The 25,007-nt window shown below is 52.8% G+C and overlaps 2 protein-coding genes across 2 annotated transcripts in view; both read left to right on the top strand.

The window, feature by feature from the left end:
- LOC135817276 (uncharacterized) overlaps nucleotides 1-11,299 on the top strand; it is a 20,733-nt gene extending 9,434 nt beyond the window's left edge. Inside the window, exons 6-11 of the mRNA XM_065330427.1 lie at nucleotides 5,910-5,995; nucleotides 6,268-6,334; nucleotides 7,214-7,343; nucleotides 8,106-8,213; nucleotides 8,479-8,796; nucleotides 9,949-11,299. Coding sequence (XP_065186499.1) covers nucleotides 5,910-5,995; nucleotides 6,268-6,334; nucleotides 7,214-7,343; nucleotides 8,106-8,207 — 385 coding nt within the window. The 3' untranslated portion in view covers nucleotides 8,208-8,213; nucleotides 8,479-8,796; nucleotides 9,949-11,299. The remainder of the gene's footprint in view (nucleotides 1-5,909; nucleotides 5,996-6,267; nucleotides 6,335-7,213; nucleotides 7,344-8,105; nucleotides 8,214-8,478; nucleotides 8,797-9,948) is intronic.
- A 952-nt stretch (nucleotides 11,300-12,251) lies between these two features.
- Nucleotides 12,252-24,246, top strand: LOC135817275 (trichohyalin-like). Its single transcript, XM_065330426.1, has 7 exons — nucleotides 12,252-12,588; nucleotides 13,747-13,972; nucleotides 15,253-19,716; nucleotides 20,183-20,320; nucleotides 20,842-21,036; nucleotides 22,684-22,763; nucleotides 23,742-24,246. Exons 1-7 carry the CDS (start codon nucleotides 12,566-12,568, stop codon nucleotides 23,857-23,859), a joined length of 5,244 nt encoding a protein of 1,747 aa, XP_065186498.1. The 5' UTR covers nucleotides 12,252-12,565; the 3' UTR covers nucleotides 23,860-24,246.
- The last annotated feature ends 761 nt before the right edge of the window (nucleotides 24,247-25,007 follow it).

Here is a 25,007-nt window from a genome sequence, read left to right as displayed (position 1 = left end):
TTGCGACTCCGTCCAGTCCAGCAGGCCTTCAAGCCCAAGGAAGCGGGACTCAACCCTGCAGCGGAACCCTACTTCCCGCCCACCAGGGCAACCGACCCAGCAGTCGACTGGGCAGACGGAGCGGCTATGTTCCAGATGGGAGTTTGCAGGTCCCTGAAGCCACTGGACCTGCCACTTGAATTTCAATGGCAAGATGCTGTCATATGTGAAGTGGCGTCAGCGGTTTCTCCGTCTAGTACACGAGAACCCGCTCTTGTCAGAGGACTATAAGCTCGCGCACTTGCGGGAGGCACTGGCGGACGGAGCGGCCGACGACTTGATCGCGGATGTGCTAGACGGCCCGGGCGCCTACTCCGCCATCATGGAGGAGCTGGATCGGTGGTACGGGGGCACAGACCGTAGCCTCGAACAGCAGGAACGCGAGCTCATGAGTTGGCCGCGAATCAACACGGAGCGCGAGCTGGATGAGCTGAAGACGCTGGCCGTCAAGCTGAGGAACACGCTGTTGAACCTGCGGGTGGCCAGGATAGCGCCCGGGCGAGAGCTGTATCTCTCAGTGACGCAGAAGGTGCCGCGTTCGGTCCTTTCAGCTTACTTTGAGAAGCAGGACGACACCCAGTGTGACATTGACGCATTTGCCGCGTTCCTGCTCAAGCGCGTTCACAAGCTCACAAGGGTGAACGAACGGATCGCGGCTTCGGAGCCAGCCAGTGCACGGCGAGTCGTGCAGTCCCAGAAGCCATGCCCACCCAGCGTCACGCCCAAGCGTCCGCCACGGTCAGGAGACTTCACCTTCGCGGTCAGTCCAGACCAGTGCGCAAGCTGCAAGGGCACGCATCACCTGAGCGCGTGCCCGAGGTTCAAATCTCTGACGGTTCAGCAGCGATGGGAATTTGTGCGCGCCTGCAAGGACATCTGCAGCTGCTGCCTGTCGCCTGGCCATTGGTCCACTGCGTGCAAGATGAGCTGTGGCGCCTGTCAACGACGACACCACGCACTGCTGCACTCCTACAGGCCAAAGCGAGATGCGCCCGGTGGCACCAAGCCGACCAAGCCAGCACCAGCGGAGAGACACGGTCGTCACACGGCTCACGTCACAGTTGACGCTTCAACCGAGTCGTGTACGGAGGCACACACCACACACGTGACGTCTGCTCTCGACACCGCCATGGCAACAGCTGAGCGGCGTGAGGAGGACAAACCACCCGACGCATTGCCGCTGTCGTTCATGGCGGTACCTGTTGTCCTCAGCCACAACGGCAGGAGGGTGCAAGGCACTGCGCTGCTGGATCCTGCGTCATCCACCAGCTACATCCGGCAGCAGACCGCTTCTGCCATTGGCGTGTGTGGCCCACGAAAGCAGCTGACGGCGTCCGTCCTGGGCGGCGGGCAAGTGACCGGTACGTACGAGCACGTCACCGTCGCGGTCGACAAAGCTGACGGCTCGATATCGGAGTTCCGCGCCTGGGCGCTGCCAACAGTGTGCCCGAGCGTGCAGCCGGTGGACTGGAGCCAGAGCAAGCAGAGCTGGGAGCATCTCCGCGACATCCCGTTCCCCTCAGTGGAGGGGCGGATCGACGTGCTGATCGGTCTCAACGCCATCGACCTGCACACCGTACGGCAGGAAGCCACTACAGCGCAGCCTAAACCACCCGATTGCCCGACTCACCCCACTGGGCTGGGTGTGTTTGAGCCCAGGAAGAGCAGATTTGGCCCCTGCCAGCTTCTCAGCAGTCATCACGCCTACATCAGAGGATCTGAGCCTCGAGACGCTCGTCCGAAACCATCTCGGCATGGAGTCAGCCGGCGCACGGCCGCCTTGCTACGACGCTATGCCATCTGCTGAGGACAGCCAGGTGGAGGAGCGCACCAACGCAACGGCCCGGTTCGTCGATGGAAGGGTGGAGTTGGGCATTCCGTGGGTTGATCCCGAGCCCCACATCTCCTCCAACCGGCCGCAAGCCGCGCAACGACTGTGCAGCCTGGAACGCTCACTGAAAAGCCGCCCGAGAGTACAACAGCAGTACCACGACGTCCTGCAGAGCCATCTCGACAAGGGGTACATCCGTGAAGTGCCCAGCAGGGAGGTGGACGCCGATGATGCTCAGCAATGGTTCCTGCCGCACTTCCCGGTCGTCCGCAACGACAAGGAGACGACCAAGGTGCGGATCGTGTTCGACGCCGCGGCCAAGTGGGACGGGCGATCGATTAATGATGAAATGTTCAGCGGCCCGGCACTTCAGACCAACATTGTCAAGGTCCTGATCCGGTTCTGTGCCGAGCCTGTAGCACTTGTAGCTGACATCTCGGAGATGTTTCTCCAAGTGGCTCTCAGGGAAGAGGACCGCAAATACCACCGGTTTCTCTGGCGCTTCGACGACAACCAGCCGCGGGTGTATGAGTTTCAGCGCGTGGTGTTCGGCATCAAGGCCTCGCCTTACCTGGCGGGCAAGGCAGTCCAGGAGGTACTGCGCAGATTCGGCCCGCAATACTCAGCCGCAATTACCGACGCTCTGGAGCGGAGCCGCTATGTCGACGACCTGCTGACATCGCGCCCATCGGTGGCCGACGCAGTGGAGAGCCGCGTCCAGTTCCAGGACATCCTGTCGCGCGGCGGGTTCCACCTGCGCAAGTGGCTGTCCACCAGCGCGGAAGTCCTGCAGAGCATACCAGCTGCTGATCAAGCCGCATCCGCTACACTCAATGTCGGTGAGCATATCCACTGCACTCTGCCTACTACGAAGACGCTGGGAGTCACCTGGTCAGCGGATAAAGACGTCTTCAGCTTCCATTTCAAGCGACCAGAGTTCACCAAGTTGACACGGCGCTCCGTCCTCAGCGGCCTGGCGTCGGCGTTCGATCCTCGTGGGCAAATTGCGCCGTTCACGATCCGTGCCCGCGTGCTGCTGCAGGACACTTGGTTGCTGGATCAGGCGTGGGACGACGAGCTTCCTCCCACACACGCCAGAAAGTGGAGGAAGTGGTTTGACGAGCTGCCCGACCTGGCCGCCATCAACGCGCCACGCAGTTTCAAGGCGGCTACGGAGTCCATCCTCTCCGTCCACACGTTCACGGATGCGTCTGACCGTGCCATCGCTGCCGCGACCTACATCCGCGCAGAGGATGCATCCGGCAACGTGCGGGTGACGCTCGCCATGGCCAAGGCCAAGACAGCCCCGGCTCGTCGGCAGACCATCCCCCAGCTGGAGCTTCGCGGCGCCGTCTTGGGTCTGCGGACCAGCAGCGAAGTTGGCAACGCTCTGGACATCCCGGTCGCCGAGCACACGTTCTGGACGGACTCCATGAACGTGTTGGGGTGGATCCGCTCGCACAGTCGCAGGTTCAAGGTCGACATCGGCAACCGCGTCTCAGAGGTACAGAACGCCACGAAGCCCTCCCAGTGGAGGCACGTACCTGGCAAGCAGAGCCCCGCCGACAAGGGTACCCGTGGGCTACCAGCGAAGGAGTTGGCGGAGGACCGGGTGTGGTGGCACGGACCCGCGTTCCTGTCGCAGCAACCAGACGTATGGCCGCCTGAGAAGTCGGCGTCCACAGAAGGTCTGCCAGGCGTCATCCAGCGGGAGACCACGTTCACGCTTGCCGTCACGCCAACCACTCGCCTCCAGGCGTCCAGATACCGCACCTGGGAGCAGCTGCTCAGGGTGACTGCGTGGTGCTACCGGTTTGTCAGCCGATGCCGCCGCAAGCCACGCGTCGGCATGAAGGGGGAGGATACCAGCAGCGATCAAGACGTCACCGTTGCAGTGTCAACTTCGCGAGCAGCCAACCCGAACTACCCTACTGTCAACGTGCCAGAGCTGATGGCGGGTGAGGTAGGCCGCGCTGAGAGGCACTGGATACGACAGGCGCAGAAGGACGCGTACGGCCCAACCCTGGAGCGTCTGGCCGCCGGAAAGCCAATGCAGGCTAGCGACCCGCTGGCGGCGCTAACCCCGACGCTAGATCAACATGCTGAACCGCTGATGGTGGTCGGAGGCCGTTTGAAGGCTGCGAAACACTTGCCATATCGTGTACGCTTACCGATCATCCTGCCTCAGAAGCACGTTGTCACGCGGCTGCTGATCGAGAAGGAGGACCGGAGGTGCCGCCACAGCGTGGGACCTCAGCATCTGCTGTCCAACCTGAGGGAGAGGTTCTGGATAGTAAACGGTGCATCAGCAGTCAAGACGGCACGCCAGTCGTGCGTTCCGTGTCGGAAGAACTGGGGTGTACCGGCGGCGCAGATCATGGGCGCTCTGCCGGACTTTCGGACTGCTGGGTCTCTCCAACCATTCTCGCACTGCGGCATCGACTTTGCCGGGCCGTTCCAGACTAAGCAAGGACTAGGCAGAACCCGAGCGAAGCGCTACCTCTGTCTCATGACGTGCCTGGAAACCCGTGCCTGCCATCTGGAGCTCACCTACTCCATGGATACCGGGGGGTTCCTCATGGCGTTCAACCGGTTTGTTAAGCGGCGCGGCACGCCAAGCATCATCGTCACCGATAACGGCTCAAATTTCGTCGCGGCTGAACGGGAGCTACGAGAAGCCGTGGAGCAGCTCGATCGCGCAGAGATCGCGCGCAGTCTCGCTGATCGACACATCCGGTGGAGGTTCAACCCACCCAGAGCACCGCATTTTGGAGGTGTCTTCGAAGCTATGATTAAGGCAGCGAAGCGCGCTCTGAGATCCGCACTGGCCACCACTGAGCTCACTGATGAGGAGCTACACACCGCCATCGTCGCCGCAGAGGACCTCATCAACTCCCGTCCGCTGACAACAGTCAGTGCCGACGCCGCCGACCTCGAGCTGCTGACTCCGCAGCATTTCCTTGCAGGATGCTGCGACCCACCTCTGCCGTTGGAAGAGAAACTGAACGCCACAGAGCAAGTCCACCCCAGAGATCGCTTCGCCGTCGTGCAGCGCACAGTGAAGGAGGTCTGGAGGAGATGGCTCCTGGAGTTCGTCCCACTGCTGAACCAGCGCAGGAAGTGGCGCAAGACGCAGAAGAACATCGCTGTCGATGAGGTGGTGCTGTGCATCGAGCCCGACACACCCCAGGGCAGTTGGCCACTGGGCAGGGTGAGGCGTGTCTTCCCCGGACCAGACAGTTGCGTCAGGGTGGTGGATGTTGAGATCCGGGGCAAGATCTACCGGCGAGCCATCCAACGCCTCATTCCGCTCCCTGTGGAGTGAGGCGACGCCCGGTCGAGACAGACAGTTAGCTGCGCTGTTCTGTTAGTTAGAGTGCTGGTGCTCTGACACTGGTGTGCTGTCTCTAGTCTTTTCTGATGTGTCTGATGTTTTCTCTTGTGGTTGTCCGTCTGCACTTTCCACATGCTGCCTTCCGGTGCGCTCATTCTTGCTGCTGCACTGCCTTGCTCATGCACTCACTCATATGCCATTTCGTGAGTGAAGGGGGAGATGTGCACGCATGGTCATGTAGACTGGTTTGTATGCATTCATGTCAGGCGATAGAGCGGCCCTCATTTGCATGCTTCGACGGGTCCGGGTCTCTGGTTTCACATGTGCCTTTTATGCCGCCCTGCTCGGCCTGCTGTGCCTTTATGTTGCCCTGCTGTTATAAGACGCAGGTGCCTTTCCCTTTCGGCTAGTCTTCAGTAGTCTTCTTCTTTAGTAGTTAGTTAGTTGGAAACACAATAACAAGGAAGTTTGCAATGCGAGTGAGCCTGAAGAATACAGTCTAGAAATAGTAGAATCCAGTAAAGCGAGCCAGACAGAGAGCTGGCCACCAGGTGACCTGCCATGTGACCCGGAAAGTCACAGCTACCCGCATAGGCTATGTGTGGTGTCGTCGGTGTCTTGTCTAGCCTCCCCTTATGTACGATGGCCAACGGAGAACGGATTTTGTGTTACATGCGCATGTGCTTGATTGCCTGCGGTTTGCAGGAACGGATTTGTGTCGGATATACACGTTCTGAAGCTGAGGCATTTGCTGAGGGAGCTCATCGCCGGAATACAGTTTGCTGAGAAAGGTTGGTTGGGCTTGTTGCATGCGTGACGAATATTTGTTCATTACTTCCCACAGTGCATTGGCAAGTGCTGGTGTACCCTGCTCCATGCTCATCCCCACTGCAATAGCACAGACTTGTGTCGCTTGATAGCGGGGACGCCGTGAACCCTTGCCTGCATGGGCTATGGTGTATTGGAGACGGTGTGTTGAAGGAGCTCACTGTACGTGCCGGCAAGGATTTCAAACCAAAGGATTATGATGTATTTGTGTATGGGTGTTTGCTCTATGCCGTAGATCCTGAGGAGTATCTGGTGTTTCTATGGGAGAAGGTCTTACAGGTGGAACCCTTCCTCTCCATATCGTAAGTCATTGGCGGCTTCATACATGATGTGTGCTTGTAGCTCTGAGCGAGTATGCCCCCATCCCGTCATGTACTAGTATGTTACCTCCTGTAGCATGGCCTGCTCGACGAGATTGTTGGTTTTGACTTAGCCTCGGTGATCCTAGACCTGCGAGCTAGTACACCTCCGTACGTTAGTCTTGTTGCATCTATATTAGGGGTGAAAGTTGGCATTGAAATCCCGAGTTCGAGTACTCTGATTTTCTCCGATCAAATATTCGAGTATTCAAGTATTCTTCATCTCCTAAAAATTGCACACCGAGGGCCTTTTAAAATCACATGATACAACCCTGATTGAACCGAGTGGCAGTCATTTTTCTCTGGTATATTGGTTGCTGGGTCATTTGGGCTCTCTCTACTCGTGAACAAATGTTCACCACCAGTCTGCACGTCAATATCTGCCGAATGCTGCTCTGAAACTGCAGATTTCTGTGGTAAATGCATGTACCACGTATGAACGAGTACTCTGATTTATTCCGAGTACGATTATTTCTGAAAAACCCGAGCGAGTACTCGAGTATTCGGTATAATTGTTTCACCCCTAATCTATATGAATATGAAACTCAAAATTTGATAATGCGAAAGAGCTTTCGGCCATCTATATGGCCATCTATTTGGCCCGGCAATGTTGTACTGGACTAAGCAGCAAAAAAGGCATGTGAAATTTAAGCATGACTGCAGGAAGACACCATCTGGCTATTGACGTCATTATAGCCACTGACCACCACATGCCCACAGGGACTTACTGGTGACGGTTCTGTACATGATGTGGCTGGCCTCTGAGCCGCAATGGTTTGATTTGATCTTTGTGCGTGCCGGCTCCATGTGCTGATTGTGCAGGGCAAGTGGTCATGCAAGTACCAGCTACACATACCAGATGTTTGTCAACAGGAACGACAACTGGCCGCTGCCCACCATCCAGCAGCTGATGGAGGAGTCGTTCTGTGAAGGACAGCTGCGCCTCACACGTGTTAGTTATGCAGTCATGACCATTGAAACCTGGACCGACAGATTAGCGTTCTCATGTTACACTTCTGCCAGTCATGTTGAGAAGATGAAAAAGTCCCATCCAGGGTTACACAAAGTGCTGCCCCCCCCCCCCCCCTTTGCATGTGCCCTGCATGTGGCCTGCATATCCCTCCCCCCCCCCCCCCCTCTCTTGCATGTGTCCTGCATATCCCCCCCCCCCCCCCCCCCCAGCATGTGCCATGTATGTGTCCGGCATGTGTCCTGCATATCCCCCCCCCCCCTTTGCATGTGCCCTACATGTGTCCTGCATATCCTCCCCCCCCCCCCCCCCCCCCTTTGCATGTGCCCTGCATGTGTCATGCATGAGCTTGGATGTGGCGTATATATCCTGTACACATGCTGATAGTTATAATGTATTGACTTTCATGTTGGTGTGGTGGAAAGGCACAGCAGGCAATGGTCATGAATGAAAGCTGCCTTGCAATTCTGGAAATGTAAACACATTGTCATAGTAACTCAGTTCAAGCGCACACAACCACAGTAAGTCCTTGCCTGCACAAAAGAACATGAAGAAAAAACTTCAGTCTCTCCAAGTCTTTACAAATTAGCCTAGTAGCCAAGGACTTAGTGCGACGGTGTGCGCTGGAAGTTACTATGATCATGATAGGGCTACAGGGGAGTTTTGCTAACATTATTCTTAGCAAATAAATCAGTACGAATTACATATGATGCACTGTATGTCTCTGATGTGTCACCCCTGTAGATGCCTAAAGTACTCATTCTGCAGCTGCCCCGGTCTGGCCGCGAGTTCAAGGTTTACAACCACATTGCACCGTCGTTTCAGCTGAACTCTCCAACGTCCTGAACGGAGGTAGGGCAGCCAATGCAACCAAAAAATGATAATGCCTTATGCAGATGCTGATGCATGTGTGTTTTCTTGCATTGACTAAGCTCCACTAAGCTCCGACTAGGCTCCACTAGGCTCCACTAAGCTCCATCTGATATGGAATGATAATCAACTTCTCTGGTCGGAAAATCACTGGTTTATTTCTAACAGCACTGCCCTTGCCCACAATCCGAGTCCAATAAAAACTATCAAAAATTTGCTGGTCCTCTTTGTTTGTGTGTTTTTTCAGGTCATATTGTGTGTTCGCGGTGTGCCTCTGTTGAGGTGAAGACACGCTGCCACGACTGCAGCAAAACAGACGTCTTCTACTACCTGTGTCACAGGTGTAGCTACTCACGGAGCAGCCACTGTCGCGACCACCGTCGCGAGGAAGTGTCTCAGGCGCAGGCCGCCAGTCCTCTCCTTGCTGCACGCCTGGAGACCATGGAGCTGTTTGCCGTCGTCTGCATCAAGCGCAGCCACTACGTGACGTTTGTGAAGTGCGGCGAGGATAACAATGCCGGCAAAGCGCCGTGGTGTTTCTTTGATAGCATGGCGGACAGAGAAGGTATGGCAAAGGGCTATTGGGTGAAACGAGTAAAGATGTTTGATAAATCCATCAATCCTTGCCCGATACTCTATTGTTAAGTGGAGTATCTCCAGTTTTCCCCATAAACAATACAATCAGTCATTGCGTAGGTACATGTATTGTGAGTAGGATGCAGTAGTTTTCAGTCAGCTACTTCAGTACACTATCGCATGGTTGTCATGAGGCATTGGGCACTGAGGAAAGCTAACTTAAGATGTACCTAGCCAGCGTACGTGTACATTATAATTATTTGTTATGCTAGTGAACGTCTCCACCCTGGCCTTCTGGAAGATATGGTGTGTACAGTACATGCATGATACGTTGGCCTGGGTACTAGTATGTGTGTCTTGTTCTCTTGTCTTGCCCTACCGCCTCTCTCTCTCTCTCTCTCTTCTCTCTCTCTCTCTCTCTCTCTCTCTCTCTCTCTCTCTCTCTCTCTCTCTATTTCTCTCCCTGTCTATTTCTCTCTCTCTTTCCCTGCTCTCTCTCTCTCTCTCTCTCTCTCTCTCTCTCTCTCTCTCTCTCTCTCTCTCTCTCTCTCTCTCTCTCTCTCTCTCTCTCTCTCTCTCTCTCTCTCTCTCTCTCTCTCTCTCTCTCTCTCTCTCTCTCTCTATTTCTCTCCCTGTCTATTTCTCTCTCTCTCTTTCCTGCTCTCTCTCTCTCTCTCTCTCTCTCTCTCTCTCTCTCTCTCTCTCTCTCTCTCTCTCTCTCTCTCTCTCTCTCTCTCTCTCTCTCTCTCTCTCTCTCTGCTCTCTCTCTCTCCCTGCTCTCTCTCTCTCTCTCTCTCTCTCTCTCTCTCTCTCTCTCTCTCTCTCTCTCCCTGCTCTCTCTCTCTCTCTCTCTCTCTCTCTCTCTCTCTCTCTCTCTCTCTCTCTCTCTCTCTCTCTCTTCCTGCTCTCTCTCTTCCTGCTCTCTCTCCCTGCTCTCTCCCTCCCTCTCTGCTCTCTCTCTCCCTGCTCTCTCTCTCTCTCTCTCTCTCTCTCTCTCTCTCTCTCTCTCTCTCTCTCTCTCTCTCTCTCTCTCTCCGCTCTCTCTCTTTTTTTTCTTCATCTCGCCAATATCAGCCCTTCTCCCCTTGTCTGCATCAAATGATCCGTTTCCCTTTTCTCCGATGGTTCCTGTGTTCTGCAGAGGTGCCTGGTGATGACGGGTATAATCTACCGCACGTGACCTCCCTGCCAAACCTGATGGACGAGGCCACAAAGGCGACGCTGCAACGTCCGTTCAACGTCCAGCTGCTGTCCGAGCAGATGCAGCGACTGTTCTGCGATCCGTACATCTGCTTCTACCAGTGCAGGGACATGTTCATGGCCGGGGACTGCAAGGCACTGCCCTGATCGGCACGACCGGTCACAGTGACCGGTGATGGAACCACTGTGCACCCACCCATAGCTGTGATGGGTAGCACTGTGTGTCAGGGCCAATGTGGGGCATCTGCTTCTACCAGTGCAGGGACATGTTCATGGCGGCGTTTGCAAGGCGCTGCCCTGATCGCGGCACTACCGGCCACAGTGTCAGCCGGTGCTGTGGAGTCCCTGCGCACTCTGTTGTAGGTGTGATGGGTAGCACTGTGTGTCGAGACCATTGTGGTAACAGAGTGTGTCACACTCATGCACAGCATGCATCTGAAAGCACCTTTTGCTGAGATTTAGTATGGTAGCCGGTGTGTGACACGAGTTCATTGTTGTTGCACAGAACGTATTAGCAGCACCCACACACATACACTGCAGCAAACACATTGCCAGCACACATTGTTGTTGTACATAACAGACTGGCAGCACACTGACAGATGTCCTGCACTAGGTAAGCCCATGCATCTACTATTTCACCACGCACAACTTTTGAGCTTCACTGTCAGCAAACCTGTGCAGGCCAAAGATGCCTGGAGAGATTCATATCGAACGGCCCAATTTCCTTTGGTGCCATGTTCCCGTTTATTTTCCGAATGCCACCCCGGGGCTAATTCAAATCCAAGAAGAGATCCAAAGTGGTAGTAGGAGATGTGAGAAGTGTTTTTTCCTCTATTGGATTTCTGCCGATCTTTGCTTGATTCTTGACTCGCAGATATTGCTCTATTATCTTTATAGGCTGTGACTTGATTGGGTTCCGTTGTGCTTTATCTATGCACGGTGTTCAGATTGCTGCTAGCAGTTATTGACTTCACTTTTTGAATAATATGAGCTTCCGCTCTTAGGAGCCGTCCGTAAATACCGATATGTTTTCAAAGCAAAGTATCTCTGTGTACGTCTGCCCCCCCCCCCCCCCCCTCCTGCGCTAAGGAACACACATGAATGCTGGCCATCGTGTCGAAACTTTCCTTAGAAGAACATTGGCATCTTCACAATTCGCAATTCAATCCCCCTGCCCCCCCCCCCCCCCCCCCCCACCAGTGCACACTTCTATAGTGAAATCAATCGCCATTTACCTTCCAAGCAATCACTTTATAAGTATTCCTATTTCTGTGCAAGCTTTTTGTATTATGGCCAGTGGGTGATTGGAGTGCTGATTACACACTCAGTCGTGCGCTATCGGTACATGTGTACCGTATTGTATGCACCGCCTCTGAGTAGTCACGGTTGACGAGGGAGTCAAATGTTCCTGGACCAGGAGAGCCGCTAACTTTCACCCAAAGACATGGTTTTACTTCTCGTTGCTGCTGTGTTTGCGTTGGCATGGCGTTCTTGTGTGGTAGACATCTGCCAGGGTGGGTCCTTCCGATCCGGGGCTAGACAAAACAAATCAGTCAGCCAATTGTGGGATAGATGTGATTACTCTAAATCACTGATGGTCCATGATTGTCCTGCACACAATGTGACATGTTTTCTAATACATGCACTATCAACAACAGACCCTGTCCCCAGATGTTTTGTTTGTTTTTTTACTAAGGCCACAGCTTCCAATCATGACATGCAAAGTCGTCCATGGTGTTTGACGACTCCCTGAACGCTGCATCCGATTGTAGATCTACATGTGGACCTGTGCTTACTGTCCGTAGATATCCACCACAATGCTCGCTACACGCTAGCTCCGGCGGCCGGCCACCCGGCCAGGCTCATACGCCCCGAGATTATTGTTCTGCCCACCCTATAAATGCGCATCAAAAGCCCTGCCCAACTTAGGACAGGACGGAACACCATATACCATTTTATCAGCTGACTCTTCTCTTGCGGTAGATCTGCACACCTACTACTTGTAGACGCGTGTACGTGTACGTGTGCTCATGACATTTGCACAGATCGATCGATAATGCTCGTTTCATATCGAGGCTGTGTAGGGGTGTCAGCCTACCGGTATTGTGTGTGTGCCTGCATCCCCAAACTGGCCAAAAATCAACAAGGGTCATGCCCACAACATTCCAGTCCGCCACTGAATGATCATGTTCCTATCAGTTAGCTTTCCTGGGTCCTTTAGCCTGTGTTTAGGCTGTATTATTTTGTGCGTCGGTTAGGTGTGCGATGTCCCGAAGCCACAGGTAAACTGATTGAGCGCTGTAGCCGGAGTACAAAGTCATGTAGGTTGTACTGTAGGCATGCATGAGGTTGCTTGGCGAACTCCTAGTCGGATTTACTTCAACTAACTGTTACTTGTCACTTGATCCAAGAAACATTGCTCCCTCCGTATCGTCAGGCCAGGGCCGGGTGGCCCACGCACCTGCCACGTAAGTGCTTTGAGGTTTCGTCGGGCTCGCTACAACCGCCCCGTTTCTGAATCGCTCTTCATCAATTTTCATCTGAACGTCCCACCAGGGATGGCGGACCATAGGAACAGCGGGTAAGGCGTAGTGTGCACTAGTAATGGCAGGTTTAGAATGGTGAAATGAAGTCTCCTCGCAGCTTCTGCTCACAAGAAAACGTTACAGAGGCATTAGTCTACGAGAGGCTTCCAGAACGTGTTTGTTGAAGCATCAGTTCGGAATTCATTCCGCAGTGTCCCGTCGTGCTCTGTTCTGCTTCAGTGTTTGGTGGTGGTGCCGGTTGTAGGTTTATGTTGTACCCCAGCGGAAGTGTCGGAACTGGCGTTCAGAACTTCTCCGTTTGCTCGTTTTGTCTGTGGCACTGCAAACATGCGACCGGAGAAAAGAAACCGGGCTTTCGCTTCATTCGCGACAATTCCCCGACGAATAGAGCATCTCTCGTTACTACTGACGTTAGACTAGCCAGACCATGTACGGTAGTGCCTTTCAATGCCTGTGATTGCTTTACTGGACTAGTGTTTGTAGCGATACTGTGCCCAACGGTTCCGATTCTTCGTAAAGTCATTCAACTCTGGAGGCAAATCGCAGCAGTAGCGGAACGTCTCCAATAGTGTAGGTCAGTTTTGCTGCCGGCCGAGGCTATCATTTAGCGGCAAGGCGGCCAGCCAGGTTACCACGTTACATACTGGAAACTGACTTACGATCCATTCCTGTTTGAGAGAAGTAGACCAGTCCACTACTGCCTGGACAAGAGGAAGAAGTACCTACTGATCCATACAAGAATGGGATTTCTCCTAAGCAAGCCTCGCCCAGGACTGGCAGGGGGAAGAATACAGGGCGCTGAGCTGACTGCGTTAGTTTCCATACTGCAGTATTGTGTAGGGAGTCTACAGCTCTACAGAGGCTATGCCATTCCAGTGCAGCCATGCATTCTGAGCTGAAGCGAATCCGCCAACTCACGCTGTATACTTGGCTCCCATAAGCAAACCGTTTGACTTGCGCTATATACTTAGCGCCGATAAGCGAATCCGCTAACTCATCACCGTGATTTCATTTCAATAGTCAATTAGAAGGCTTCTCACACTTTTCGTCAAGTAGATCTACATGCATAAACTCACTGTAGGCGATCTGTGGGATGGGAAGATGCCTTGTGATCACTGTACACGATGTATAACGCTGTGTGTCAGATATCCTAGGTGACTCATCCAATTCCTGTCTTGCGTGCTTGCATGCAGGTCCGGTAGCAGTACTCAGGTGGGCGACCTCGCGCGCGGCTTCCTCGTCAAGCAGGGCTTCAAGCGCAAGAACTGGCGGAAGCGCTGGATGGTACTGGACCATGCCGGCGTGCTGAGCTACTACCAGAAGCCAAGCGACGGCACGCCACTCGGCACCATTGATGTGAAGAATGACAGCACTGATATCCTGTGTGGAGACGAGTGCTCGTGTGCATGGCCACAGAAGGTAAACGCTGCACTCTTGAACTGGCATTGTGTCCTGAAAGGTTCCAACAGTGGTCTAATGTGTATGTAGCCTAAAACGAATCGGGACCGGGTGTGTGTGTGTGGGGGGGGGGGGGGGGGGGGTGCGAAGAATGGAACACATCCCTTGACCTACTTCGACAATGATCAAGACTATGTAGGTCGCAGATGTGAGCTTCAGGTGTGGCAGCAGAGTCCTCTAGCCAGGTTTGGGGGGGGGGGGGGGAGGAGGGGGGATACCTCTGACACCCCCCCCCCCCCACACACACACTTGCAATTGTACTTGCTGACTGCCAGACTGAACCGGTCATGTGTATTGTGATCTCGAACTCGTCAGGCACTGAACTGATTTTATTGTAAAGAAGACACAAACCTTATAGAGTGTGAAGAAGATTATAGCAAGATAGAGAGAGGTGGAAGGAGATCCGCTAGATAGCTGGGTAGTGCATCAATAGGCGCACTAGGGGAAGGCTAGACAGTATGTCTCTAGACATCAATAGGTATTGTATGAAAAGCCAGTGAAATAGTACTCGTAAAGAGTGAAGTCAACCACAACACAGACAATAGCTTCAGACAATCATGACAGGCATGATACAGATAATACAATGTGCCGGGGTCTCCCCTTGGGAACGGAAGAGAGATTCGAAAGATATCTTGGAAAGATGACTCAAGGTATTAGCTAATGAACCGCCCATCATGACCGACACCCCATGAAATCCCGCAGACTTTGCGTGTACTTGGAAAGGATCCCACTTCTGGGTTCTCCATGCTGCTGTGATGGCTTCGTCAACGTGTACTAGCAGTGTGCCTCAGCCCTATCTCAGCACTCTTTAATTATGACAGACACGATCCCTTCTCCAAGTTCTCCTCTTGATGGCAAAGATACCATACCTGTTTTCCTAGCCTCACTTCCTGTAACTATCTCCTCCAGCCATGGTCCAGTGCAAATACTGCCAACAATCATGCAGAGCAAACTGCAATACTTTTGGTATACCAGCAAGAAGAAATACAATGTCATGCTAGATGTCACCCATGCAACAGCAGCAACACTGAATTCCACTGAGGCCGTGCTAATAATGGAGACTGTGCTTATGTTTTGAAAAACTGGCTGATTTTCTTTTCATGCTATGAGGTGCTGTCTATAATAATAATAAGTTGCTCACAGTGTGCTAGTATTAGAGACTGTGCTAGTAATGGAGACCTGCGCTTATATTGGAGAACATACGGTAATTGCTTGTGTTTCTCATCTCTTGTTTGCTACAGCTGTCGCTAGCCTGCTGCTTTGGCATTGTGACGAAGGAGCGCACCTACTTCATGCACGCATCCGTGCCCGACGATGCCAGCGTTTGGGTGCAGATTCTACGCAAGCAGTGCGGCTACCTGCAGAGGCTCGCGGCCGAGCGCAAGAACTCACGCCTGAAGGATGACAGTGGCCCCACGTTTCAAGGCGCCCGTCTGTCTCTGGCGCTGCCAAGCGATGCTGCTCCCTCTGTTGCCAGTGATGGCTTCTCAGAGGAGGCTACGTATGCCGACATTGACCTGGACAAGGTACAGGGCGTGGATGCCGCTGAACCTATCTACGGTGAAGCAGATCTGGAGCCAGATAATGATCAGGAAATCTATGATAACAACGAGATTGAAGACGCAGATCGGCCTAAACCGTCCATGTCTGACTCATCTGATGATGAGGATGATACAGGGGAGGATATCTATGAACAGGTGGAGGCCGTGCCTAGAACACCCGTTGATGCTTACACACAGCCAGAGAATAGCCAGGCAACTCCTCCGCCACTGCCGGCCATGGTAGTAACACCCTCCGGGCATAACATCTGCATTATCGGTCAAGTGCCAGAGGACAATCTGTATGTGAACGTGCAGCGACATCACCACCAGGCTGAAGAGAACACTGGTGGTGACGCGAATGACGAGGTGAAGCAAGACAAGAATCTACCGCCTCCGCCCGAACAGGTAGTGATACCAGCAGCAGCACCGGTCGGGTCTGGTTATGTTGCAATCACAGCCCAGCAAGTCCAGGCTCAGAGAGTGCTGCATAGTGATAGTGATGCTAGCGGTGAGGACGACCCAGTTGCAGATGACGGTAGTGACAATGAAGGTGATGGCACGGCAGCCAGTCGCAATGCTACACACGTGAATGCCACACATCTAAGCTCGGCAAGGCCTGGTGCAGCCGAATCAAACGCACATGACCCCGGTGATACGTATGATGATGTGGCTGCAGATCACGCCGCTGCCGTAGCTGAAGCCAGTGACTCAGACGATGATGATAGTTCCCAGGGTTTACCTCCACTACCGGTGGTGGACAGAAGTCCAGCACCTATTCCATGTGACAGTACTGCTGACCATGTGTCCACTGGCAGTCCTGCGGCAAGATATGAAACCAGCAAGGGAGATAATGGCAGGCCTGTGAGCACCCCAGTACAGAATCAGACTAGTCAGCCGAGCACTGCTGCTGCTCAGCGCGGATCCCCGCCTGACGGCCCAAAGCGAAGTTCATCGGAACTTGCCATGGGTGATCCTGTGCCTATTGCTATACCAAGGTCCGACAGAAGTCCTGCACCGCAGCAGCAGCAGCAACGCAAGCAGCACTACCAGTACAAGAAGGAAATGTTCCAGAAGGAGCAAGACAAACATCAGCTGGAAGAGCAACGACAGGCAGAGTTGCAGAAGAAGCGCCAAGCCCTGTTGCAGCGTGTCCAACAACGCCTCAACGAAGAAGCGCAGCGCAACAAGAGCCAGAAGCAACAGGAAGACGAGAGAAACCGTGCCACAGCAGAAACAGCTGCCCACCAGGAGAGGATGCGAAAGCTGAAGGAAGCAGCCGATTGTGAGAGAAAGCTGTTCCTTGAAGAAGAACGCCTGCGCAAAGAGCACGATGCAGCAAAGCAGAGGAAACTTGCACACGAGCGCAATGCTCGCACGTCAAAAGCGTCCCTTGACCAGAAAAAGCGTCAGCTCCTGCTGGCAAAGGAAGAGGAAAGAAGACAGCAGCGTGAAGCCGAGCGAGCACAGCAGGACCAGGATGAAGCTACACGGGTACACGACGAGTCAAAACTGTTGGCTAGCCAGAGTGCGTCGATGGACCTACCCGCCACGCCTGCTGTGCGTAACGCCCAGAGTGCATCGTCAGTTGGACGTGCGCTGAAGGCAAGTCGTTCAGTGGCCAGTAGCACTCCAGCACACTCTCAACCTGCAGCTGCACCAGCCATTCAGACAACCGAGAAAGAAACCAAGTCTGAAGCGTCGCCTAGCAAGCCCCTGGTGGTGGACAAGACAGCAGCATCCAGCAAGCCTACAGTCTCCCCCAAGCCGTCATCTGCAGCAGACCAAACGAAGCCGCAGCCTCCTGCAGCTGCACGTACCACTGCCGCAAAAGCCACAACCACCACTACCGCAGCAACAACGGCTGCACCAACGGAGACCCGTGAAGCTGTAGAAACGAATCCAGGTAAGCTCTCTGAGGCGGATCGGCGGAGAGCGCAGATCCTGGAACGCCAACGCCAACGGCAGCAGCAGGAGGACGAGGCGAGGCGCAAGGAAGAGGAGCGTCGTAAGCAGCGTCTTGAGGCTGAGCGCCTGCAACAGAGCAAGGCCGAGGAGCAATGGCGTCTGAAACAGCAGCAAGTCGAGGCACGTCGCCAGGAGATACTCGCCAAGGAGAAGGAACGTAGTACCACGTCCGCAGCACCGCACTCCACTCCAGCAGTATCAGCTCAAAGCAGTGCCCGGGCATCGTGGCAAACAGCTCGGCGGCTGCGTGTCGAAGAAGACCGCAGAAAGCAGGAGGCGTTCATTGAGCAGCAGCGCCAGGAAGCGGAGCGTCGACGCACGGAAGAGCTGGAGAGAGATCGCCAATACCGCGCCAAACTGGAGCAAGAAAAGCTGCGGCTGCAGCGACAAACTGAACTGGAAGAAGAGGCAGAGCGCATGAAACGGCAGCAGCTTTTGACGGAGCGACAAGGATCTCGTCAGAAACTGGACTCCAGCAGCTCTTCTTCTTCTTCGAGACAGGACCAGGCTGAGCCGAATGCAAAGACCGGAGAGCCTGCTCCAGTTCAGGTATCACCTAACCCTGTCAGTGGGGCGAAGCAGCAAAAACAGGGGGATGAAACTGATCGTGGTAAAGCACGAAAAAAGCCCCAGCCACTGCCCAAAACGTCGAAATCGACAGACCAGAAAGTGGATGTCAAGTCGCCTACTCAGAAGAAGGCAGCCACCCCAAAACGGCCCAACGCGGAGCAGCGACGCAAAGTGGAGGAAGAGCGTCGTAAGGATGAGGAGGCCCAGCGGCAAAAAGCGGAGTTCCTCCGCCTGCAGCGTCTCAAGGCAGAGAAGCGCAACGCCTCACTGCTGAAACTGGAACAGCAGGAGAAAGAGCGTCAAGCAAAGCTTGAAGAGCGGAAGAGAGCGGAAGAAGCTGAGCACCAGGAGTTGCAGCGAAAGCGACAAGAGCAGAGAGCAAAGTATGAAGCAGATGAAATGACTCGTCAGGCAGAAGCTGAACGGCGACGATTGGCTGAGCAGCAAAGCGCTGAGCAAGAGAGGCAGCAGCTTGAGGAAAAACACCGCCTGGACGAAGAGAGAAGACGAGAGGAAGAACGCCAGCACAAGATAGCAGCAGACCTGCAGCAGAAAGCAGAGGAAGCACGATTGGCAGAAGAGCATCGGTTGCAGCAAGAGCGACAACAGCGCATGGCAGAAGAAAAACAAGGTCAGGAAGAGCAGCGTAGGAGAAAGGAAAGAGAACGTCAAATTGCAGAGGACAGGAGACGCAAAGAAGAAGAAGAACAGAAGCAACTCGAGGAGAGGAGACGCAGGGAAGCAGAAGAGTTGCGACGTGCAGCAGAGCAGAAAGAGCGAGAAGAAAGAGCACGCCAGCTGGAGGAGGAGGATAGAAAACGACAAGAGGAAACACGTCAGCAGCTAGCTCTACAGCAACGACGTGAACAAGAAGAGAGTCGATTGGCAGAGGAGAAAAGGAGGAAGGAGGAAGAGGAACGACGACAAGCCGCAGAAAGATTGAAAGAAGAGAATAGACGGCGATTGGCTGAAGAGGAGAGGAAGAGAGAAGAAGAAAGGGAACGTCAAGAGGCTGAGAAGAGGCGTCAGCAAGAAGAAATAAATCGTCAGCAAGAAGCAGAGAAGAAACGGCAACAGGAGCAGCAACGGCTAGCCGCTGAGGAAACGCGGCAAGAACAAGAACAACTGGAGGCTGAAAAGAGGCGTCAGCAAGAAGCGGAGAAGAAACAGCGAGAGGAGGAGGAACGGCGACAGGCTGCTGAGAGAAAGCGACAAGAGCAGGAAAAACAGCTCCAGAAGCAGAAAGTAGAAGTGGAAAGGATGAAGGAAATGGCTAGACAACGTATGGAGGCAGCAAGACAAGTTACAGAAGCTCAATCTAGTCCAGCTACTAGCAAGAAGGCTGCCCCAGCAGCTGCATCAAAACAAGGGGAGGATGAATTCGCCACGGCAATGAAGAGGCAGGAGTCTCGCACACGAGACAGTGTCAGCCGCAAAGCGCGAGCTGCTGCAGAAAAGCTTGGCCTGGACGAACCTCCTGACGACCCGCTTGAAGGAATCCTGGCTTCTGAAGAGAAGGACAAGGAGCAAGTCATGGAGCGTCGGCTTAGTGTTGTGGCGCAGAAGGGCGGAAAGAGCCAACAGCGAGCGGAGGCTGCCACCAAGTGGATGGACAAGCAAGTGCGCAAGGTGAAAATAGCAACAAAACTAGGCGTTCCCCTATGAGTGTTCTTTGCAATGACTTTCGAATAGCGAGAGGCAGCTTGATCGAAGGACAATACGTACATGTATGTTGCTAGAGCATCCTTGCCTGCATGGATTGACTGAGCATACGTTGAAGCCTGCATAGCTGTCAGTTGGCATAGCACTGTGAAAGCATCACAATGAATAGTGACATGGGCTATATATGGGAGGTAGTGTACAATATGTTTCCATGAATGCCGCTAACATTAGCAATGCCAACAGCCTTGCAATCTGTGAAAGGTGCAGTCCATATGACTGCATTGCCAGTAGTGATAATAGTATGACGCGTAGCGTGCTCTCATCGTTGTCTGCGGTGGGTTGTTCACAAGGATGTTTATGTGCACATTTTTTTCAACATTGCTTCACAACTGCATGTGCTATGCCTGTGCCTGTGCCTGTGCACGGTATGCAGTTGATTGAGCAAGTCAAGCTCCACGGTTTGGCCACCAAAGACGGTACGACAGAGGTGGCGTACGGCACACTTTTCGAGGAGACTGACAACATCTTTGAAGCACTGTCTGGCTTGCTGATCACAGCAAAGAAGCACAAGGTATATACATGCATGAGCTTTTAGGCCTAACGTTATCATACTCAATCAGATAGGCATTAGGGGCGTCGGAACGGTGCGGCAGGTCCGGCCAAACCCGCACCAATAATTTCATCTTGTGACTTTTGAAGCAATGAAATATGGGCTAGTTGGGCCCAATTTCCCTAAAATATTTCCCGGGGGACCCCGGACCCCCACCTACTCATGCAGCCACACCAATGTCGAGCAACACCCCTGGGTGGGTGTATCAAAACATGGCTGTTTTTAGGATGATGCCAGCAAGACTAACTAATTTGGTAGGAAATACCGCCAAACAGATCGATGGCAGTGGGATGATGTACATGTATTCCTGATGCATCTGTGTGGAAAGGCCACCTGTTATAACAGCCACCTGTCACCTGTCACCTGTTTTCAAGGGTCTAGTTTCTATGAACCATAGGTGGCCGTGGGTAGTCACTGAAGTGGATTTAAATTCGATTCATTTTTCTCGGCTCTCTTTCATTTCTATCTATCAACTTGTCCAGGTGGTCACGTTCGAAGGAGATCTGCTCCTGCAGGGTCGTGATAACCGGGTCAAGATCACCCTGCTCAAGCAAGATATCACCGACTCAACGCTGGAAACGTACACATACCGGCAGTTCCGCGCCTGCTCCATCTCCGAGTCCAAGCGCAAGGGCAAGGGGTTCAAAGCCGCATCTCAGCAGACAAGCAACCCCAAGGTATGCATCGTGAACGTGCAATGTAACAACTTCAAATATCTTGATCAGGTTGCACCCGCTCTTCATTCTATCAAGAGTACATAGCCCCAAGAGTGTGCAACTCCAGTTATGGGTCTGCGACGGCATAAATTCACATCACGTAGCGAACCCGTACACATTATGTGCACCCTGTCCATGATAGCTACAGGGTTATATGCACCCCTGCTTTGGGTTCAACTCTCCTGTGGTCACTTTGCACTGTTTGTCAGCGTAACCTATTGAAGCATGTCACGTGATGTGAAGTTCCGCTGTCGCAGCACTGTATAGAGGTTGTGTAGGCAGTTGCACACACTTAGGGCCCGGTTATGTACCAGGGGTGTCATCGGGTAGTAGGGTACCCGTGCTACCCGAAAACTAGAGCGGGAGTTCGGTTAGCGGTTTGGTCCTGAGAACTCGATCAGGTAGTTGGAGTAGGGTGTTTTTGCAACGTTGCATGTAAAAAAAAAAGCACAGCTACGTTCTTACTGTGCACTTTCTATGTAGAACAAGTGCATACTCACTGTACAAACTATGTAAAAAATACGCGATAGGGTACAAATGCTACCCGAATAGAAATACCCGAACTCGTTACCAGACCAAACCCCTACCCGTTGCAGCCTACTTACTATGTACTCTTCATTCTATAGACTTGACATAATTATGAAGCAGACACATGCGCAAAGCTAAAGCATGCTCCATTCCAACAGTGGACGACTATCTTGAGGTTTGAGCAGTTACCGGTGATCCCGACTGCAGTGTCACGGTTGTGCCAGACCCTATGCAGGACTCGTATATGGTTGCTGACTGTTCCCCTCGAAGACAATCGTGATCAAGGGCCCCTCTATGAAGCACCATCATAGCAGTACACATTTGCAGCTGGGGTTACTCTGGGCTGAAGCACGGTTGTGAGCCACTTGTCTAGCATATCAGAAGAATCATCCATCGTCCTACCCGACACGGGGTGTAAGAAATTGCTGGCCACTGCACATGGGTTTCATTATCATAGCTGGAGAGACGATAGCGTGGGACATGTGTCCAGCCTAGGATTAGCGTGGGACATGTGTCCAGCCTAGGATTAGCGTGGGACATGTGTCCAGCCTAGGATTAGCGTGGGACATGTGTCCAGCCTAGGATTAGCGTGGGACATGTATCCAGCCTAGGATTAGCGTGGGACATGTGTCCAGCCTAGGATTAGCGTGGGACATGTGTCCAGCCTAGGATTAGCGTGGGACATGTGTCCAGCCTAGGATTAGCATGTGTCAAGCCAGCCAGGATTAGCTGATATTAGTTGTACAGTGAGCGTCGCCACGCAGGGACGGATGGGTGGGGGGATGGGGGGTTGTGTACACCAACACATCTTGTCTTCTTCTGAACTTACTGTAAGCGTAGGCTGTGCCAGTACATACTGCCGTTTCTGTGCTGCCTTCTCGATACATGCGTATGTACACTGTATATCATGTGCGCATTCACATGTCTGAAGGTTTGTGGTTTTTCCATAAAATAAAATAAATACAACACATCTCTGTGTTGTTTGTTTGAACCATGTTCAGTGGTACAGGCACCTTTCTGCTGCTTGTTATGCATGAGTATGCTGGTGTTGTTGTTGTGACCTGTGTTTGTACTATGTAGTGTCACGTCTGCAGCAAGACCGTATACCCGATGGAGTTTGTCAGTGCCAATGATCTCCCCATGCACAAGGTCTGCTTCAGGTAAGGCTGAGCGGCGGTGGCATGTTTGATTAGCAACTCACTTGTGCATGCCCGTGGCGAGTGCATGTCTCCTTATCCAGGGTCACGTGACCGGAAATAACATCCCATGGGCCTGGTTGCAGCAGTCCTCTGCCGGGGAACAGTGGTCACCTTATCAGAGTGGTCCGCACCTTGACAGGTGTTGGTGTATTAGTCACGATTCAAGGTTCAGAACTCCTAGTGTCCAGCCAACCATTCACTGGACCTAAATGCACGTACAAGACGTCGAGCCAGGTGTGGCTCCTCTCTAGCAAGTGACCTGTAACATGCATGCATGCAGGACTCTGAGAGCATGGCAACTTGCTTGCCGAACAGACTTGCAAGTGGTGCACTGTGCGGTGGTGACAAGTGATATGCAACACTGTGAATACCAGCCCTGGGACAGTTGTGCGGTCCCAGCCCTACAGACACTGGGCTCCGCAGTGAACACAGCGCACTGCTGTAGTCATACAGTTGCACGGGTCTTGCTTGTCACCACCGTGCTGCCTGCGTGACAAACCAGGGACCATGCCGTTATTCACTTCCTTGACTTTTTACCATCGTGGGGTGCGCACAAATTGTGCTTTGGTCAGTGCATGCAACTAGCATCAGAGCAGCATGCTGGAAAAGTAACTTGGCACCATTCGCATTGCCCCGCCACCATGGTTACACACTCTGGAGTTGTTTGTACTCCGGTCGCCCACCGCATCCACCCCAGTGCATGGCAGGTGCACTTCACCTGCGTGGCATCACCATATACCCCAGTATGCACACACCATGTACTTGATACCAATGTGCAGCATCACGTGCACCAGCCCCTCCACAGCTGCACGGAGAATACACGAAATTATACGTGCACAATACCTGCCTGTATATGAAGCATTGTGCGCCATGCGCTCGATGTGTCCTGTGTCGCACCTGCATGCACTAAACCGCAACGTCCGCTGCTCCATGCTGCAGGTGTGCGGACTGCAAGTGTAAGCTACTACCGTCCAACTATGCGGCGCTCAACAACCACTTCTATTGTAAAACGCACTATGAAAGCAACTATAAGAAACGTGGTAGCTACGAGTTCTGAGGAACGGTGAACGACTCGTAGGGAAAATCCCATCAGTCCAGTGACAAGAATTCTTCTCCCGGTAAAAATAATATGACAGTTCTACACATATGTGCATTGATCAAATACAACATTTAGAGTGGATTTTATGATTTAAATTTACGACGCACGAGCCTTTTCCAAAGACAGTTGCACCGGCTTTTTTTATCAATTGTCAGCTTCATTCGAAATATTGATCATGTTTGTGTCCGTTTCCTCGCCCGAGGACTTGAATACTGGACAGCATTTTCGGAGTATTTTGAAGTAGAGTATTTTTTAAATAATAAAGATTATTCTCTGGAGTGACATCACTTGTCTAGCATGCAGTAATATTCATGCAATCATGGACAAACAAATACTCTATGCAGAGACTGGTGCCATCATACAATGTAAGATCAAATACTGTAAAACCTCTCACAAGTCACAAAGTCTAACGTTTTCGTTAAAAAAATGTAGCTACATTCATAGCTGGAGACTGAATGGAAATGGAATGGATTACTACAATGACAAAAAAGGAAAAAAATGCATTGGCCGGGAATCGAATCCCCGCGTGGCAGGCGAGGAATCTACCACTGAACCACCAATGCTTGGATAACAAACCAATCACGTGTTCTGTGTATGAAACGATTCCAGCTCCCTCAGCATGCCAATGATCCTTGACCGACAAAAGCAGGAGAGGCAAAAGCAGGAGAGGAGCTGAGATGATGCTAGCATGACCATGAATAGAGGTCAAGTGCAAGCTTGGCCTTCCCACTGGGCGCACCGGTATGTGCATCGCGAAACGTTATCGCGAACCCAGTTTGAGATGTCTGTGTAAAGATGCGCATACAGATGGGTGGCCAGGTCGTTAAACTTTCTGCACGTTATCATGCCAAAATTACAAAAACGTTAAACTTTTTGGTCGTTCGACTTTCCGGTTTTACAGAATCGAATTGTACAGAATATCTGATATACAGGTCTACCCGCGTTAGTACGTTGGGTACAAGACAAAACTCATTAGTAGACATACTAGACAACGATCAAAAATCCCTCTGGCGCCTGAAACGCGTACATTCACGTCCGGATAGTAGAAAGACTCGTTATAAGACAAACAATTTGAACCCTCCCCCACTCACATCACGTGTCTCAGG

The sequence above is a fragment of the Sycon ciliatum genome, chromosome 5, assembly GCF_964019385.1.
Source record: "Sycon ciliatum chromosome 5, ocSycCili1.1, whole genome shotgun sequence".
In the NCBI taxonomy this organism is placed as follows: Eukaryota; Metazoa; Porifera; class Calcarea; order Leucosolenida; family Sycettidae; genus Sycon; species Sycon ciliatum.
Note: the sequence above shows the minus strand (reverse complement) of the source record. Positions and strands in the feature narration are given on the sequence as shown.

What these genes read in the sequence shown, in the direction of transcription:
- LOC135817275 (XM_065330426.1), top strand. Translation starts at nt 12,566, where the DNA reads ATGGCGGACCATAGGAACAGCGG. An exon ending in CGTGTGCATGGCCACAGAAG is followed by an intron (nt 13,973 to 15,252) that starts GTAAACGCTGCA and finishes TGTTTGCTACAG; the next exon opens with CTGTCGCTAGCCTGCTGCTT. An exon ending in AGCAGACAAGCAACCCCAAG is followed by an intron (nt 21,037 to 22,683) that starts GTATGCATCGTG and finishes TGTACTATGTAG; the next exon opens with TGTCACGTCTGCAGCAAGAC.